The following is an 18,990-nucleotide window of genomic DNA, read 5'->3' on the forward strand; positions in this document are numbered from 1 at the left end:
GATACTAATGTGTGTGTGTTCCAGATCTCCATTCTGGGGATGCTCTGGGTCGTGTTTTATCTCCTCCTGGCACTGAAACACAGCCGGCTGTCTTTCATAATGTCAGTCACTGTGCTGCTGTAATTAAACTTTTGAGGGATTTTGGTGTTGTATATGTATGTTGGATCTTTTTGGAAGCCAAATATATGGATTACTACCATGTATAATGCGTGCACTTTAGTATTTAATATTAACAGTTAATGTGTGACAGTGAAATGCTGTAAACTGATGCCATATTTTGGGGATAATGCTGGAGCCTCACACTCCAGAGATGTCACTGCCATCTAGTGGAGAAAATGAAAAACAACAACATTTGTCAGAACAGTTCCCTACAATCAAATATTTGGTTTAAACCCACGTAATTTGATGCGTCATAGATGAAATACTGTATATTTGTGAATATCTCACTACTGCAGGTTATTTTTATGTGTTTTACTGCATTATGCTCCTTAATGCTTTTGTTTTGAAAGTGTACAGGAAGGAACGCTCGTCACTCTGCGGTTGTCAGGGGCAACAGAAGCAACAGTCCAACGCTCGCGGGCAAAGTCTCCAGTAACTTTGAGTTTTTAACTAAACTAGTTCGATTATTTGCTCAGGCAACATTAAAACTATCTCCAGAGTTATTTTTTAAATATTTATATTAATGTTGATAATTGTCAGTGAGCGGAAATGCCACCAAAGCCAGCTACAAAGGGCTCAGCCAAAAAGCCCAGTGCTGTCGGAACCGCAGCTGTCAACAAGAACTGGGAGGCTGGTCTCACCAAGGCCCCGTTTGAAGAGGTTTGTTACCTCACGAAGAACTTTTTTGTTCATTCTTTCGTGTCCTAAAGCCTTTTTACTCATTTACCGCACAGTGAGTCAACTTATACAGGTTAACATTGTAGCTAGCTCGAGTGTTAGCTAAATGTTTATAGACGTTAATGAGCGCTGTTTATTTCAGTTTGTGGACAGGTAAGGGAGAGTTTTCTCCTCCAAACTGCTCCTTGAGCAAATTTCAGAAATGTTAACACATTCACTGGTTTATTTGGTAAGTACTGTATCGTCAAACATGCACCTGCGGCATTTGTCACCGTAATTAACTAAACGTCAATTGTAACAGTAACTATTTGAGTTTTATTTTGAAGGGGGGCACGTTTTAAACAGGAAGTCGTAGTTATTTATTGTTGAGAGCATCTTAACGCACTTCTCTACAATTAAAACGTACTCAGTTGTGATTTGATGTCACAGATTTCTCTCTCTGCAACACTTCACCAAAGTTTCTGTGCCAGTTTAGCGTAACGTCATGCGATCTACGGCGTCCCAGAAGCGTTGGTTTAGTCCGCGTAAATCTACCTGCCAATTACCTATGAAGGGATCAGGGAGAAACGTGGTATAAAAATCAGTGTGGCTATTTAAATGCACTTTCTAGGAGTCATGGCAGGCCTGCGTGTCTTTGGTGGTTGGGGGGAGTCCAGAGGACGAGGACCTGATCCGGGTTTTGGCTTTGGCAGCACAGCAGCCACTGCGCAAGCTTTTCACCTTGTTGACCTGGGACAGCGCCATTGCAAAGGTATTAGTGTGGTTCAAGTTCTCTTTATTAATAGTCTGCCCTTTGTTTCTGTAGAGCTCTTACAGTTGTGTGAATGTTTTCTCTGTTTAATGATTTAAACTGTTATTAACGAATAACGAATGTAGTTATTAATTATTGTGAAATTAAACAGATCTCGGCACTGTCATTAAGTTGTTATCACTCTAAGCTATTTTGTGTCCATGCAGATTTCACATATATATCATTTCACATTTTCTAAAATGTACAACATTAGTTTCACACAGTTTTAATATAATCATGCATTCATCAATGTATTCTCTCCAATACTTTTCATCTTCAGTTGAACATTAAAGTGTGTTTACTGGTCTTGGGGAATACTGCTGCATATGTATAAAGCCTTCTGTGGCTCCAGAAGAAGCTGCATGTAATCATATCAATTACCTCCAGGGTTGTTGTTCAGTGGCTAAGTTGCATTGTGGGAAATGTAGGCTCCAGGTTTTGAGAAGGAAGATGATTTTGTGGAATAAAAACCATGATATCTCCGGAAGGTTTGATTCGTTTTGAACTGTCCATCATGAGTCCACATGTGTAGTAGGAGTGCTATGCTATAATAGTTGTCTGCTTTTGAAAAGCCTGGTGCCTACATCACCCACAATGCAACTAAGTGATATCACCTTGAGCCACAAAATGCTTTATACTACTTTTTGTCATATATGCATTAGTACTCCCGAAGTCCTGTTGACACGCTGTAATTAGAAAATCTGTGAATCGTGTATCATCATCTTATCTACTGATTGTGGTATCAAAATGGTGTCAGTAACTTAGTAATACCTTGTTTTTTGCTGGTTGTTGCAGATCCATGAACTCGGGAATCCCAAAGCAAAAAAAGCTGATCATCTCCCTGAGTTCTATGAGGTACGCTTGGCGTGTTTGCAATGAGTTCACCCATGAAACGTGTTTGTGTAACAGCGTCTTCTGATTGCCGTGCGTGTGCTTTACTCTTTGTGTATGCATGTGCGTGTCCTGTGCAGGTTACAGAGCCTGCTAAGGCACTGCTGGATGCAGGAGAGGAGATTCCCTATGACCTGATGGCAAATATTCTGAAGTTCCTGCTGCTACAGATCAAAGCTGATGATCAGCAGAGGAGGGAAGCCGAGCAGGTGAGCGCGTTTCTTCGTATATGTGAGTCTAAGTGTTGATTATTACAATTTATTAACAGCCTTAAAATGTATTTGGCACTCGGTGAAGTTGTAGTTGCAGTATTGTTACAGTCACAACAATTTTAGGATTGAGGGAATTTGTGACCAAAAACATTTTTGATTTTTTTTTGTATGTTCCATTTTGTGTCATTTTTGCACATCTGTTTCAGCGTGAGGAAGTGAAGGCAAAGGCCGGCGCTACTTCTGGCATTAAGGACAAAGGAGGGGCCAAGGACAAAAATGGAAAGAATTCGTCCTCACCTGCGGGACTTGACAAGAAGACCAAGCTGAAACGCAGGGATGATGTCGAGCCACCAAAGTTCATAGGTAAAAACTCAAATCTGAACCAATCGTGTTTGGGGCTTTCTTTAATAGCTTAAATTTGTGAGAAATACTGTAAATGTGCAAGACATCTTTAGCCACCACCACCAATATGTGTATAGAATGTTATCACTCTGTTTTGTGTGTTTGGGAATAGATGATGAACCAGAGGACGGTCCTCAGCACTACATCCTGCTGCTTGGCTTCCATCAGCCCCACCTAATTGTGGCACTTGATGCCATGAGTGTACATGTAGCCAATGTCATCAAGTTGTCCTCGAAGCACTCTGAGGGGCAGCAGGAACGACACACGTGTGAAGGCAGTGAGAGGAGTCAGAGTGTTTCTCCACGTCTGGATGCAGGTAAAGAGCCCTCAGTATACTCATTTACATGTTTAATGAATGGCATATGAAAACACTGATTCAAACTTATCATTACCTTTTTGTTACTGTTTATTTAACATCATCATATCCTCAGAGGATCATGGTAGTGAAGAGCTGGCTGCACGGGCCAGGAAGTTGGATCTATTCTGGTCAGGTCTCAGACCAGTTCTGGACAGTTGGCCACCAGAGTCCAGGCTCCATGATGTGGCTCAGCTCAGCTACACTGTCCCAGATCTCTCCAATCAGTCCCACACACAGGACCCTGAGGCTGAGGTGAGTTGGGCCTGATGTGTGTTTCATGGATCTATTTCTTGTTCAGAATAATTCAAATTATAATTTTTCCTGCTTTTTTTGCTTACTTGTACTCATTCTCAAGCATCGAGCTTTCCTCACAGCCTGCCTTGTTATGTCTGTTACACGTGTGTGTGTGTGTGTGTGTGTGTTGACTGTACATCCAGCTGGAGATGGGAATCAAAATCTTTGACGGTGTGGCCAATCTCGTTTATGACTGTCTGGACTGGCGTAAGCAACATCAGCACTACCTGGAAAACATCAGACTCCTCAGCGTACCCTTTGTTGTTCGGTTGGATCGACAGCAAGCAGAGGTCCACACACACACACACACACACACACACACACACACACACACACATACACACACACGCTTGTCCATCAGTATAACCAGTAATACATGGGTTATATTCTTCACGTATTGAGTTTTTGCTGTGTGTGGAAAAAAAAGAAAACACTTCCTATGGCTTGGAATGTCTTGTTTTGTCAAAGAGATATTCAGTTTCCATATAAAAAAAAAGAAAAAAAAAAAAAAGTTGCCTTAGCAGAGGATGGTTTCGATCCATCGACCTCTGGGTTATGGGCCCAGCACGCTTCCGCTGCGCCACTCTGCTGCATGGGCTTAGCACCTCCCTCAATCCCTCTTTGACTGTGTGTGTGTCTGTGAGGGGCCTTATAAAATGTTATTTTCTTTAGACTGTGATGGCAGTATTTGTGCAGCTTCTGAAACAAATACGAATATTACAGGTTAAAGATGATTGGGATAGCAGTGGAAAGAGCAACTGAGCTGTCCTAATACACATGCTGACTCCAAAGAATAGAGCAAACCTTCTTTAAGTATTGAGTTGTATCGTGGAAACATCTTAAAAATGACGACTTAATGTGTGTTTTTCATGTGCCAGGTCTTGCCGACCCCAATCCCCATGACTCCACGCTCCAAGAAGAAGCGCACGTGTGAGGAAATCCCACCAGACCAAGGTCAGATCCTTCTGTCTTTCAGGTTTTGATTGAAAACCAAGACTAGGATGACAAACTTACCTTCGTCCCTCTCTTCTTTGCTGACAGAGAGCGAGCAGCCTCCTCTCTCTACAGATGTGGACATGCGTCAGTATGCTAACCTACTCGACATGGTTCCTCCTGAAGCCTGCTCTGTGCCTCTAATCCTGCACTGTATGCTGGAACAGGTCTGTGTTTAGTGTGTAGCTTTAGACTTAAAAGACATGTTTACTGTGTGCACTGTCATTTAGGCTGAAAAGATCGGTCACATCTACTATAGCATTCTTCTTTTTCCCATGTCTGTGTGTTTGTGTGTCCAGGTGGTGACTTCAACAGAGCGGTCTTTATCCACCCCGTCTCATGTCCCTGAGAAGCCAAAACCTCTCACCAGCCCTGGGTTAAACCATCAGCTGCTGAGCTACATGCTCCAAAGCTTCCTGCCTCTGGTGCACACAGAAGAGGAGAAAAGCCACATGTTAAAGAGCTTGCTTACTCTGGCACAGAATGAAGAGGACATGAAGGTAAAGAGGCCTTGTCCCTAACACATACAGCCCAGTCCTGCATGTGTCATTTTCCCCGTTTTCTATGAAAACTGCAGATGGTGAGATTAGAAGCCAGAGCAGCATTGGTGGTTCAGTGGTAGAATTCTCGCCTGCCACGCGGGAGGCCCGGGTTCGATTCCCGGCCAATGCAGCACATTCTTTTCTTCCTGTTCTTTTTAGTCAGCGGGGGTCTGCAGCTTGTACTGCTGTGGGCAGGGCCAGTCGCAGGCCCCATATCACTATAGAAAATCCCCACAAGCCTCAGCGTCATGTTTAGAGTGCTGTCGCAGCAGCGTGAGGAGGAGGAGGGGAGGCTAAGACGAACCGTGGCGGGGGGAGTGTGACATACTTGCTCTCTCGAGCGAAGAGAAAGCGTGTGAAGTGAATTCATTCCTCTTTCTGTTTTTGAACAAGTCATTTACTAGTTTAATAACTTACAAGTTTGTTTACTGAATAAGAATATGTGTTTTAAGATTATCATGTTTAAGACCTTTGAAAAACTGTAACTTTAATTTAGTGAAGAGCACAGCTGAGCCTTCAGTACACCCGCTGTCCAGCAGATGGTGCTATAATCACAGTAAAGAGTAGTTACTCATGCAAGCAAGAGATGCATACTGAACAGCAAAGTGCAAATATTAGAAAAGTAAATTATTATAGCTGTGGGTAATCCAACCATCAACCTAAAGAGAGGAGTGGTTTCTGTGTCTGAGTTAACTGGAGTTACAGTTTCCTTTCTTCCACTGTGTAAATTTTGTTGAAATTGTCAAATCATTTTGCACAGAATTGAATAATTCACCAAGTGGTATTTGTTTTATCCTTTCTTGTTCTGTGTTAGAGTCTACAGAAGAAGTTTGGAGCAGGGGATAATCAGAGGAAGCAGCCTCTGGTCCTCAGACACCATGATGAGAGGACACTGCGCTTGAGGGACGTCACTGTTAGTACATTTTTGTTGTTGTTGTTGTGTTTAATTAAACTCCTTTTTATTTACCGTCTGAAAAATTTGAGATTAATGAAGAGACTTTATGTTTTACGTAATCGTGCCTCCTCTTCTTTCTTCTTTGGACCAGAAATGAGTTTATACACTGTGTTTGTGTGTCCCTCTTAGACGGCTCAGGGTTTTGATCCGGCAGAGGTGGAGATGTCCATGATGAGGCTGTCTCCAGTGTGGGAGCTGATCCACTCTGTACCTCAGCAGAGAAAGGGCATCTCCTGCTGGACGGCTCTGAAACAGCAACTACAACACTACTGCACTGATGGTCAGAAACAAGGGACCTATCACTGTCTCTGTGTCTTTCGAAAAAGCTCTTGATTCATCAGTTTCAAAATGATATTGTGATGTTGTGATATGTCACAGATGTCGTGTCGTGGCCAGAAGTGGAGCGTCTCTTTCGCCAGAGTGTGTTTGAGAGTATGCCGCTGACCAACCTTGATGAAAAGGGTGTTCTACTAAATGCTCCTGGACCGCTGGGAGCACTGGAACCAGCACACCAACAACCAGCCACAATATTCCCCTGGGACAACCCACTTTCCTACGCTAAACAGCAGCTTCATAGCCTACGGACTAAAGGTCTGTTACTACACTCATTAGTTCAATTATGTTATTAATTCAATCATTAAAAGCTGATTTAAGAAACTTGGTTCCTGTATCATCTTTACCTCATGATTTATTTCAACTATAGGTCCGTTATTTCTTACTCAAGATCCTGAAAACACAGAGGTATTGTTTCTATGTTCCTATTACTGTATGTTGTCACATTTCTTGTATGCTATAATAAAAATAATGCACATTTATTCTGATTTTCTCCCAATGATGTTGCATGCTTTTTCTCCAGCAGATCAGTGGGCGAGTGTCTAGCCAGTTGGATCTGTCTGACATTCAGAGTTGTAGGCTGAGATCTCTGTTTGACTGGCACTATGCTGAACACCACGATGCCTCTGTCCTCCCACAGGTGACCGTCTGATCTTGTCTTTCAGGATGTTTTTTAGCTAGCGTTAGGAGACAGTTGCTCCTGCTGTGGGTGTTTCCTGCCTTATATCTGTTGTTAAATATGTTCATCAGCCTTTATTGTTTGAAAAGCAGCAGTAGTGTGAAAGAAACAAACAATAGATTTCTGGACTGAATCTCCTCAATTTGATTGATTGTTTTTACAATTCTACTTGTATAATTTTTGTTTTCCTTGTGTGAAGGTGCTCCAGTCCGCCTCAGAAGAATATCGCTGCTTGGACACTTTCAGAGCAAGTCACAAAAACACTCTGTACATTTTCTGTCACAATCCAGTGAGCTCTTCTCTCCAGTGCAAGGAGCTCTGGGATGTATCCCTTCATACTGATGTCAAGTTCAGGTAGTTCTCTGGTGTTTTATTCTGACATGACACGAAAAGTAGTATAATCTTTGCTATGTGAGAAACCAGAAGAAAACAGTATGACCCTTCTCATTAGGAGAGTCTGTTGTCAGCATTACCTGACTTGTGAAATAGTGTAAATATGTATTGTTAGAAAGACGTTAAAACTCTTTTCTTTTTGACAGGAAGTATCTGGAGCATGTGGCAGATAGCATTTCTGATTGGACAAAAGAGGAGGAATTGGAGAGAAACCTCAGTCCTGCTCCTGAAGGTACTGTTGCTTGTCAGTAAACATTCCCTATGGTGCGTAAAATCCTTGAAAGTGTATGGGTTTGAATGGGCAAGGATTAATTACAATTTCTTATCACTTTCAATAGAAAGCGACCTAGAAGCTCATGTTAGAATGATCACACAATCAAACCTCCAACACGAGGGAGGGAACAAACAACCAAGATGCCTACTGTGACTAAAATCTTGAAATAGACAGTGACAGGGTACAGATGATTAAACTGTTTAATGCAGGAATTAAAGCTCCACAATACGTTTGGTTCAATACCTAGATATAACACAAAAGTTGATCATCAGCTTCTGAAAAAGTCCCAGAACTGAATTTTAAGAAGGTGTGGGAACCCTGGTCAACTTAAAGATGGCAATGAGTCCATGCTTATCACTGTACAAATGCACTGTTTGTTTTTGTTCCAGGACTTGATGCTGCAGTGGAGGAGGAGATTCTGGAGCCAGTCATCAGGAAAGACTCCCTTAAAGTCAGTAGGAGAGCTAACACGTAAACATTCACTTTGACAGCAGGTTCTGTTCTGGCAGGATTACAACAACTCTTTGGACCCTCTTAACAGAAATCATTACGCGTTCCCAAAAAAAAACCTGATGCCTTCATCCCTGCTGATTTTGTGTTTAGATTGACATGCACATTGTCAGCGACCACAATGACAGTGTATGTAAAATGTAACCATTCTTTACATTTCCAAAAACATGCAGGACTGTAAACAGCAGAACAGGGTTTGCATCTATGGCAGTTAAAATAAGTACAAATTCAGTTATCATTGTAAAAATTACAAACCATGACCATTATCTCTTTGTGTAAGTATAAATGTTTTGCTACTGTGAGTGTTGGTCAGTGCACCCAGTGGATGTGACTGTGTGCATGATGTTACAGGCATGGAAGTTGGAGCAGGACCGACTAAAGGAGGAAGAGATGGCTAAGAAATCAAAGAAGGAGAATACATCGAGAAACAAGCAGCAGCAGCAGCTGAAGGAGGAGGAGGCCAACATCAAAAGTAAAACATTGTCCAGTGGCAAAAAGAGCAGAGCAGAGACGACTCCCTCAGAGTCCATTACTAACACGGCGCCCCCTGTGGAGGACAACTTAGAACTGCATCCAACAGAGGAACCCTTTAATGTGAGAGCACATGCACACACACAACAAGTGAATGTTTGCATGAGAACAGCCGGACAAAGGCAGGAGATGACAGCTGCTTTCAAGTAACAAATCACTGTGTGTGTGTGTGTGTGTGTGTGTGTGTGTGTGTGTGTGTGTGTGTGTGTGTGTGTGTGTGTGTGTGTGTGTGTGTGTGTAGGGTTTCACAGGTTACAGCATGGATGGAAAGTTGATCCATGTTTCAGGTCATCTGCAGCAGCTTTTCCCTTCAGATGGAGGACACATCATTGTGGAGGATGTCAGCTACGTTGAAGGTAATTAGAGAGTTTGAGAGAGTTTGGGAAAATGTTGCAAATCTGCGAGTGCTACTAAAGCACAACAAAAGTGCTTAGATCCAGACAAAATCAAGTCTGCTCTAATTAAGTAAATGTCTCTATGAAAGCATTCTTTGGGGGAAAGAGAAACTTGTGAAAATCAAAGTGCAACTCAGCTGTTCCTCGCTGTCAGGCTCCTTTCTACATACATCCATACATTGTGTTCTGTTTTCCCTCCAGGTTCCAGCCTGATGAAAGTGGCTGTGAAGAAGGATGGGCATCATTTCTGCACACACATCAATCATGTTGTCCTTGATCCAGCAAAACGTCCCCTGCAGCCCCAAGACAAAGAAGCCAATGGCAAAAAAGAAGACTTTAAAGGTAAAGATCCTAATCATGATAGAGACATTAAACACCATTTTAGTGTTTATTTTAGTGAATAATATTGTAGAACAAACCAATATCTGAGTGTTTCTGTGTGTCTTTTTCAGCGTCAGAGCCTGTGGCCGTGAAAAAAGTAAAGCAGGGCTCCCTGTCAGCAGTGTTAGACAGTGGAATCCACCTGTCATACAGTTTCTATGGTCCCACAGGAGAATACATAGGTGGTACACTTCAAAAGCATACACATTTTTGCCTTTGTAATGTTTTTGAGTTGTATTTAAAGGGGCAATATTGATACGTAATTCCAGTGCTCCAAATATTCTTATTACTGTGTTTGGAGTACACAGTTCAGGCCGTATTTACTGTGTTCCTGTATGGTATGTTCTAGTGAGCCCTCAGGAAACAGAAGGAGCCCGAGAGACCTCCCCCTTGGTCCCTCTCTCCCCCGCCACCCACCGCTCCAAGGGGACGGATGCGGATTTAGCTCCCTCTGAGTCACACAGCCCATCCAGCCCCACCAGACCTCCAGAGTCTCAGGTCCCACATACACACATGGATGCACACACACAGAAAAGTGTAATCATGAAAAAAAAAATTGCTCTCAGGTTGCTCATATGTATGTGTCGTGATTATTTGTAGCCTCAGGTGTGCGAAGGCCAGCCAGCCTCGCCATCACGTCCATTCAACAGCCTCAACCTGTCTGTTCCTAATGGCCTGCTGCTGCAATTTCTGCTGGAGGATACCCAAGGTCAGTGATGCTCTGTCTCTGGAATATATATATATACACACACATACTCTGGTGTGAGTGTGTGTCCTCACAAGTGTAGTTTTACAAAACAACAGAAAAGAACTCCAGTAACTAAAATGTAATTAATGGAACAACTGTGGTACATCAGAGCCCTCATCAGCAGAGCAACACAATTAATAATCAGTGACATCGGCCCTTAGACACTCATCTGTGCAGCTCACATGCAATATTCTAGCTGCAAAACTGGAAGAAGTGTACAGTTAATGAAGGTGCCCTCTTTTGAAATTTCAGTGTAATGTTCCCATCCATGACTATTAGGTATTGATTACATATTTTTTGTGTCCACAAGTGTCCTCAAAGGAGCAAGGTATGCTGGTGAAACAGGGCTTTCCTCTACATGGCAGGGCAGTTATGGGTCAGCTTCAGGACCCCTCTCTCTCCAAAGAACTGTCCCGCATCATCACCAGCCAAGGAGCTGTGATCCGAAACATGAGAGACGGCTCAACAGAGGTAACCGCACCAGCAAATGCACTACTGTTTTGAGTTGAGGCATCATGACTCTTTACTGAGAAACCCCATGTGTGCTGCAGGTTCTATTTGCAGATGGCTCTGTCAGTTCCAGCCATGATTCTGGTCCAGTGTGGGTTCTTGACTCTGAGGTTGAGGAGGAGAAGATCTTGCAAGAAGCTGAGGACAAAAAGAAAAGTAATAGTGCATCAACACAGAATGCAAAGCCGTGTCTCCACCTTCTAACAAACACAATGCACCCTCGGCTGGTAGGACAGTAAAGATTTAGCATGTTTTGTGTGTTTGTCTGTACAGAACAGAGCTCAGAGAAGAAGGGTGATGCTCAGAGAGGATGTTGGTTAACAACGACTCCACGTGGAGTGCGCATCCACACTGTGGGGACGACACACAAACACATACCCGCCACACCTCTTCTGGCCTTCAAGGCTACAGACCCCATCACCCATGAGGTAATATTACTCCTGTTGGTGCACAGGTTGGTTACAAGTTGTTTCCAAGGTTTCACATTTAATTTGAAAATGTCATTTTAATGTTAAAATTTCTATATTTTTGTCATTGTCTGAGGATCTCAAAATTTGCGATAGTGGTAATTACCAGGAGAAAAACCTTTTTTAGCTCGCCATGTACTGTTGTGTCAGGTGATGCTGAGCCGAGAGGATCTGGTAGTTTCTGTCCAGAACCCAGACGGATCTCAAATCGTCGAACATGCAGACGGAACCAGGATCACCAGTCTATACCAAGACAGGCCACCAAACTCACTGCAACACACAGGTGATCTGCATGTGTAGACAATGTACACAACACTCAAGCATACTACAAACATGCATATTAACATTTTTGAGCTGACCTGATTCCCTGTGGCTGTTAACTTTCCAGGGGAGCATCCTGGGAGTGCGAGACTTAAATCAACTTCTGAATGTGTGTGTGGCTGCATTGAGTGTGTGTGTGTCACACGCTGCGCCGAGAGCATTATTGAGAACAAAGTGGACGACCTTCGCAGCGACAGTGCAGGGAAAGCATGTGCAAAGTTGAGCGAGCATGATGAAAGAGAAAGCAAAGAGTGTAAGAACAGTGAGGAGAGTGTGTTTGTGGCTGAGAATGTTAAGATGAGTGAGAGGGAGAAGGGGAGTGTGTCTACCAGAGAGCGGGTGGTGTTGGTGGAGAAGGAGGGCTGCGCCACGGTGGTGATGTACCCAGAGCGACACGCGGCTCACGTGTTCTTAGCTGATGGAACCGTCATCACTGGGGACGACCAAGGAGCCTATCAGGTGGGTGGTTCAGTAGGAGTGGTAGACACTTTCCTTTTTAATCGCAGCATTTCATTCATTTCTGTAAAGAAAAATAAATTAGTTGTTGTTTTTAAAGTTTCTTTTTATTGTTACAAGTACACCAAGCAACTTTTTAACTCTCAATTTAGTACTGATGCCTCCATATGAACTACATAAATATATATGTATATATATATATATATATATATATATGACCTACATAGGTAAACGAAACAGTAAGAAGAGTGGCTATTTCTGTACAATTATAATAGTTATTCTTAATGCCCTTCACTGGGTCGAATTCTGACTTATCTGGGTAAGATGAGTCATAAAATTAGAACTCCTTTTTAGTGTTGAGTGCATGTTGATGCGTTGAGCCACACAGCCTTCAGTCTCTGCTAGACAGCATTGTGCTTTATAAAAGTTCATAGTTAAAACAACCAAAGAGCGAAGAGAACAGTGGCAAAGTGTTATTGTCATTAAAAAAGCCTATTAATTAATTATTGTTTGTATGATTGTTTCAAATGTTTTAAAAACACAGAAGACAGACCGAGATTTGTGGGGAAAGGGAAGCTCATCTCTGACCTTTTTCAACAGGAAATAATCTTTTCCAAAATTCATCCAAATTACTTATTTTTCCTGATACGAACTACCTGCAGAAGATGTACAAATCGTTTGTTCTTCTGTGCTGTTATTGCTTGAGCACTGGCCCATCTTTATTTTTAAAAATTATTACAAAAATATAGAATCTTTCAGAATTCTTCAGCAGGCTATGGTTTTTGTTTTGAATAAAAAAATCCTGAGAAAAATGTGACCATACTCTTGTGTCCAGAATAAAAGACATATGTACATTTGTCTGTTAACATAGTAATAATATTTTAAAAAGTGGTTTTCAAAGTACTCAAAGACACTTCACAGGTTACAAAGCAGAATAGTAAAAACATCACACTAAAAACATAAAAAAGAGACAGAAGCTATACATTACAAGGTAAAAAGGTGAGTTTGGTGAGTGTTTGGAAGGTTGTGAGGTCTGTAACAGTCTCTGATGTACATGTTTGTTTGTTTTCCTGTGTGTGTGTGCTGTTGCATCCAAGGTGTTTCCATCCAGCATGGGGCTCCTGCAGATCCAAAGTGATGGGAAGTGTGTGTACTCGTCCGACCCACTTGTATCCCCGAGCCCAAAGGGTGGGACTCCTGTAGACCAACCCGGAAGCTATGTCATGAGTCACACGGACAAAGTGGCCTGTGACGTTACAGACCCTGATGGGAACCACTTCCAGGTCAGTAACAATAATTTTTAGAAGAGGGGTTTGTTCCAAGCTATGAGAGACAGTCCTTCATAGTATAGTAAAGAAAAGGAATGACCAAAGCAAAGGCACAACAGACGCTAATTTCTCCTCTCATTTCTCCTCTCATTTCAGCAAATTAGATTGCTGGGGCTCATCTCTTTGCTTCACTACCTCCTTCATAATGACTAATCCTCTTATAATTGTCTGAGCTTTGTGTCTGTGTGTGCTTCAGGTAATGGAAGATGGGAGGTTATCAGTGCTGAACTTCAGCCCGGCTCCGAGCGCAATGACACAGGATGAGGAGGAGCCAGAGGATGAGGCAGACAGAGAAATGGCCAGGCTTAATGTAAAACAGAGAGAGCATTTGCCCAGGTGGGCTTATATTCTTCTGTTTATATCATCTTACATTTTAAAACACCTGTACAGATAGTGAACTGTGGAAAATGACTCTGAGGACGTTGCATTGCATTGAACACAAGAAGGCAGATTCAGAGACAATATTTAAACATTAACATTGTAGAGCTGTTGGAGGTGGCATGGTCAGAGAAGCTCTGAAAACACATCTTGTGTTCCAGGCTGTTTCTGGTGCACGAGGATGGTTCCGGTACTGAACTCCTGAACTCTCAAACCGTAGAGGAACTTCTCTACCAGGCGTACTCCGACCCTACGGTAGCTCTGCTGAAGGAGCCGCTGCCAGACACACGAGGTTCCCCCGTTCAATATCAAGAAGATCATGAAACATTATACTAATAGAGACATCTCAAACTGGAATATAACATGAAGTTGTGTTTCTGGTTCAGATGACTTTGGCATTACTATCTTAAAGCCCAGCCACCGGAGCGTGTGGTCCCAGTGGCTGCTAGAGAAACAGAAGCCTGACATCACCCCTCCCAACCTCAGAAACCGCAGCTGGCATGACTTCCCGAGAACAGAGGTACACGTAACATTTATGGCTCTTCTAGCCAGCAGTCTCAGGGCCAAACACTGAAATGTCCTCTTCTTTCTTTCTCTATTCCAGACAAAGACCCCAGGCCCTCCATTCGGTGTCGACATGGGACGAGGTTTGACTCTGAGAGAGAGGTCTGCTGGTTCTGCAGCACAGCGTCAGCCTGTCAGGAGCTGCCCAAAAGTCCTGGAGAAGAGGGAACTGTACCAGCACCGACCGTTTACTACACCGCTCAGAAATAAAGTAGACACACGACTGAAGGTAGAACAAAGCCATCTCTTATTGGTTAAGAGTGGATGAGGAGGTAAACTGTAGATAGTAATGAGACAAAGGTTTCAAAGCATTTGATTGAGTTAAAAATGGCGACATCTGCTGGCTGAATCTCTGGTTTAGTATTTGTATGGCTGGATTTTATCTGAGTCTGTTTAAATATAAGTGATGGTGCTGCTGGGGTTCGGGCTGGTCACGACTTTTGGCATAGTGAAGCGAAAACATGGCTTTGACTGCAGGAATACATCGAGAGTTTGATGGAGAGGGAGCAGCGATCGGAGGAGATGAAAGTGAAAGACCCTCGCACTGAGGAGGAGAGAGTTCATGCCAGTGAGCTGCTCAACCTGGTCCAGGTCGGCACACACACACACGCACACACACACACACACACAACTTAATTAGCGCATTACATAGATTTACATTTATTCCCTTAATAGTTACTCTAAACCGAACCATAAAAGAATCTGCTGTTTGCCAAATGCGGTCATGACTAATGACCCCAGTTGCACCGGATGTCTCCAATTAAATATTCTTGAGCATAAAATGTGTTCCCAAAAGTAATACATACACACACATACACACACACAAACACACACACACAAATAATGTTAATGCAATAATGTTTAACAATATGAATGTCAATTTGATGTAAATATATTTTATAGTCCTTTGCAGAAGAAGACGATGCAGGTCACACTTTTGAAAAAAGGACTTCAGGTTGGTCACAGGCAGTTTTTTCAGCTGAGAAACAACTTTTTTGCACAAGAATTCAATTAAAGGCATTAAAAATGAGTGAAACTAGTTAGCAAAAGCGAGAAATGATGGTCAATTAGAGGGTTGGACGAGGTTATTGACATATTTCAGTACGTGTGATTTAATTAAAGTTGGTTAGTTGAAGAACACCTCTTCTAATTTCTTTCGTGTAAATCCACAGTGGACATCGTCAGTCTGTACAGCCAAGGAGTCGGAGCCCAGACTGAGCAGTCGGACGTTTCAGAAGAGACAGCCACAGTGAAGAGCGACAGGTCTGAGAGATTAAAATGGAGCGCATGTGTGGACAAGTGACAGTTGCTTGTATTTCAATTGTATTGTAATTGTATTATCTTCTTAAACCCTCTCTCCTCTCCAGTTTTGCAAGTGAAAAGGAGTCAAAATGGACTGAAAGACTCTCACAACACAAGTAATCTGCCACTTATAATATATAATCAGCAGTCACCACACATATTTATCTGTCACCTTGTGGAATTGGCTTTTAGCTCATCATTTTCTGTATGGCTGCTGCTCTGATCCTCCTTTGTTGAGAGTTATTTCGTACAAAACTAAGACAGTTTGAATGGACACAAATGTAGTAAATTATATTACTACCATGGCTACAGGTACATTGTATTTTCACTTATAAGTCACCAGTAATTTTGTCTGCGTCAGACAGGAGATGTCTGAGGAGAAGGCTTACAGAGCGGCTCTGAGGAAGAAGAGCGTTATTCCTTTCTTCCATCCAGAAAATATCCCATTATACCAGGTTAGTGTTCACCTCAATATGTAATAGATTTAAATATGTTTTTGAGTCAGCTTTATTACGATAAAACATTTATTCATAATTTCTGATTTAGAAAAATACACAATCTATGTCAAGAGACAGAGCACTGCTTGTTTTTTGTCCAGAATCTGCTGCGAACACCAGACATGAGGAGTCGGTCCATGGATCTCCCTCCGATGCCCAAATCAGACAGCACAGAGGCCTTCCTGAAAGATGCCCCTCGAGACAGCGGTGAGATATTACACTGTCAGTATTTACTAGGAGCTACTGACATGAAACCCACTTTTACAGGTTGTCCTGTTGGGAATGCATACACAGAAACACAGGCTTAAATGAACTGAAACAAATATGTATTTTCAAGCCGATGTGCAGATGTGCCTGCTGTTTGATATACCGTGTTTGTGTTCTCCAGCCCCACGACCGTCAAACCCAACACCCTCTCAATCTGCAAGGTAATGAAGAGGATGTTATGAACAGTTTCCTATGTTATTAGCTGTTATTTTGTTTACATATGTTTTTGGGACACAGCTTGACTTCTGCTGGTGCTTTTGTTTTTAGTCGTGCAGCAGGAAGTGACAGGAAGCGTAAAATACGACCTACCAACCCAACGCCTCAGAGTGCTGGTTTGTTCTCCACCTTTCTCTGCTGTTTTATATTAAAATGAATTCCTAATCAGTGACCTCCACACTAATGTGGTCAGTCAGCTGCTGCAGGGCAGAACTCTACTGTCACCTCGTGCTTTAGTTCCTGTGTCTGCATGAGTTCCTTGATTGTTTTCTAATTGCAAATAGTCTGATTTGTATTTTTATGTTTGGGAATGCAGGAAGACTAGAGGCACATCTGTGTGCTTCTCATGGGGATCAACATAAACATACACTCACCTAAAACAACTACTTTCAGATACATGAAGTGAATTGATGGTACGTGTCTGTGTGGATGTGTTATACCAGGTGAGAGCAGTCTGAGGGGTTCAACTGGGCCATGTAGGTCAGTCCAGGTGGACATGACTGGAAACCCCAGGAGGACTAAAGTCAGAGGACCAGCCTCTATCCTCAGCTCTAAACCCTGCAGTGTGCTGGATCAACAGGTACCCACATGACAACAGTTATTCTGTTAAATGCACTTCAGTGTTTTGTAAATAAAAGGCACATTAAAGTGAACTAAAGTGACATCTAGAGGTGGTGATAAGCCATTGTAGAACATATTTGAGGGATTTGGTGACTTCACTGCACTGATATGCAGCCTATTATCAGTGTAATCATGCAGATTTATATAAAATGTGTGTTCCTGTTCCACATACTGCACACATGCCTCTCTCTATCACTCTGTCTGCACCTCCTGTTCCAGTTTCCATCAGTCAGAGAGCCTGTGAGGAGAAACAGTCGACCTGTTTCCCTGACTGATCCAAATGTCACTGTGGGGGGATTCCAGCTCCTCCCATCCAGTGTTGACTTTGGTATGCTGCAGGAGGGGACCACCGCAGCCATTACTGTGAGGATGACAAATGTTGGTGTCAACACCTGCAGGTAACACGCCAGATTATGGATAGATGGAAGCATGGATACACAGAGTAGATGCACCTGCTTGCAAACCCAGTAAAATAAAAGCATTTCATCTGGTTTCAAACGACCTTCAGCACATCAGAAAGAAATGAGTGCTGTGGAGAGGTGCAAGCGGTTTGTGGGTCACCTTCAAGTCTGAAGGGAAAACGTCGACCTGTAACTATTTGTGGTTTGTGTCGATGTGTCTCTGCCAGGTTCTATGTGAAGCAGCCTCCTCCTGCTACAGGCTTCCGGGTCATCTATAATCCAAGGCCGGTATGTTTCCAGCCACATGGATAGCTAGCTGTTAGATATAATTACTATTTATAAGATAAACATTTAAACGCACTGTGCTTCTGTCTAGGTGGATGCAGGTTCCAATGTTGAACTTAAGGTTCAGCTGTTTGCATCGAGCGCAGCTGAAGCAGGAGCGGAGGAGCCGAAGAAGTTTATCTCCCATGATGTCATCATCCACACTGAGATGGACATCCTCTACCTACCTGTCACTGCTAATATCCTTCAAACACCTGGTTTGTAAAGGGGCACTCTGTAGTTTCTGAGAAATCAAACTCAAAATATCAATGAGGTAATAACACAAACTCTGAAATGATTATTGTGTTCATAAGTGAACAAACAAGCTGTTCTCAGAGGAAAATAAGGTCCCCAGAACACTGTTTGAAGCTAGAAAGGTGGCAGGGTCCGCCACATATACACAAAGTGCTCAGCCATTTCTTTACAGAGGGAACATCCAGTGATGTTGCTCCTTAACTCACTTCACCCATCATCTCTGAGAGGACATATGTCAACTGGCTCAAGGACCACAAAAGTGCCCAGAGCAGGACGGGGTCCAGGATCCATCGGGCCGGACGGCCCCACAGATGATCCAGCACCCCTCTGAGCGGTCCTCCAACCAGCACGGGTCAGAATCTTATAAACAGCAAAGTTAACAGAAGGATAGAAATCAGTGTCAGTCTCTGAAACAGTTTGTTTTTGTACATTTCAGGAAACCCTAATGAACCATCTCTGATTATCCACCACACTCTATTGATTTCTACAGTTTCCTGCTGCAAATAAAATCTGTACCAACACTGAAACTCATGCAGCGACTCAATGTGTCAGGAGTGTGTGTGTG

General features: G+C 42.8%; 1 protein-coding gene and 1 non-coding gene across 3 annotated transcripts; both read left to right on the forward strand.

Annotated features, from left to right (window-relative positions):
• The first annotated feature begins 538 nt into the window (after nucleotides 1-538).
• spag17 (sperm associated antigen 17) lies at nucleotides 539-18,956 on the forward strand. Of its 2 annotated transcripts, none has more exons than XM_030430424.1 (49): nucleotides 539-819; nucleotides 1,448-1,588; nucleotides 2,423-2,482; nucleotides 2,599-2,727; nucleotides 2,937-3,093; nucleotides 3,245-3,448; nucleotides 3,564-3,742; nucleotides 3,928-4,074; nucleotides 4,663-4,738; nucleotides 4,826-4,944; nucleotides 5,077-5,277; nucleotides 6,134-6,232; nucleotides 6,404-6,554; nucleotides 6,653-6,865; nucleotides 6,978-7,015; nucleotides 7,131-7,247; nucleotides 7,486-7,640; nucleotides 7,826-7,911; nucleotides 8,343-8,404; nucleotides 8,815-9,057; nucleotides 9,236-9,350; nucleotides 9,591-9,731; nucleotides 9,842-9,952; nucleotides 10,120-10,268; nucleotides 10,371-10,479; nucleotides 10,829-10,989; nucleotides 11,070-11,184; nucleotides 11,302-11,456; nucleotides 11,646-11,778; nucleotides 11,884-12,275; nucleotides 13,370-13,555; nucleotides 13,797-13,936; nucleotides 14,140-14,270; nucleotides 14,365-14,498; nucleotides 14,583-14,771; nucleotides 15,020-15,133; nucleotides 15,446-15,497; nucleotides 15,715-15,805; nucleotides 15,910-15,960; nucleotides 16,206-16,299; nucleotides 16,443-16,548; nucleotides 16,730-16,769; nucleotides 16,876-16,940; nucleotides 17,268-17,404; nucleotides 17,665-17,843; nucleotides 18,074-18,134; nucleotides 18,223-18,370; nucleotides 18,637-18,777; nucleotides 18,862-18,956. In XM_030430424.1, the coding sequence occupies exons 1-48, from the start codon at nucleotides 709-711 to the stop codon at nucleotides 18,738-18,740; spliced, it is 6,291 nt and encodes a 2,096-aa protein (XP_030286284.1). In that variant the 5' UTR covers nucleotides 539-708; the 3' UTR covers nucleotides 18,741-18,777; nucleotides 18,862-18,956. The 2 variants fall into 2 exon arrangements, with proteins under 2 accessions (XP_030286284.1, XP_030286285.1); XM_030430425.1 differs by having other exon boundaries at nucleotides 7,134-7,247.
• trnag-gcc (transfer RNA glycine (anticodon GCC)) lies at nucleotides 5,379-5,449 on the forward strand. Its single transcript has one exon. It is a non-coding gene; the product is annotated as a tRNA-Gly (tRNA).
• Nucleotides 18,957-18,990: the final 34 nt, after the last annotated feature.

The sequence above is a fragment of the Sparus aurata genome, chromosome 10 (genome assembly GCF_900880675.1).
Source record: "Sparus aurata chromosome 10, fSpaAur1.1, whole genome shotgun sequence".
NCBI classification, from domain to species: domain Eukaryota; kingdom Metazoa; phylum Chordata; class Actinopteri; order Spariformes; family Sparidae; genus Sparus; species Sparus aurata.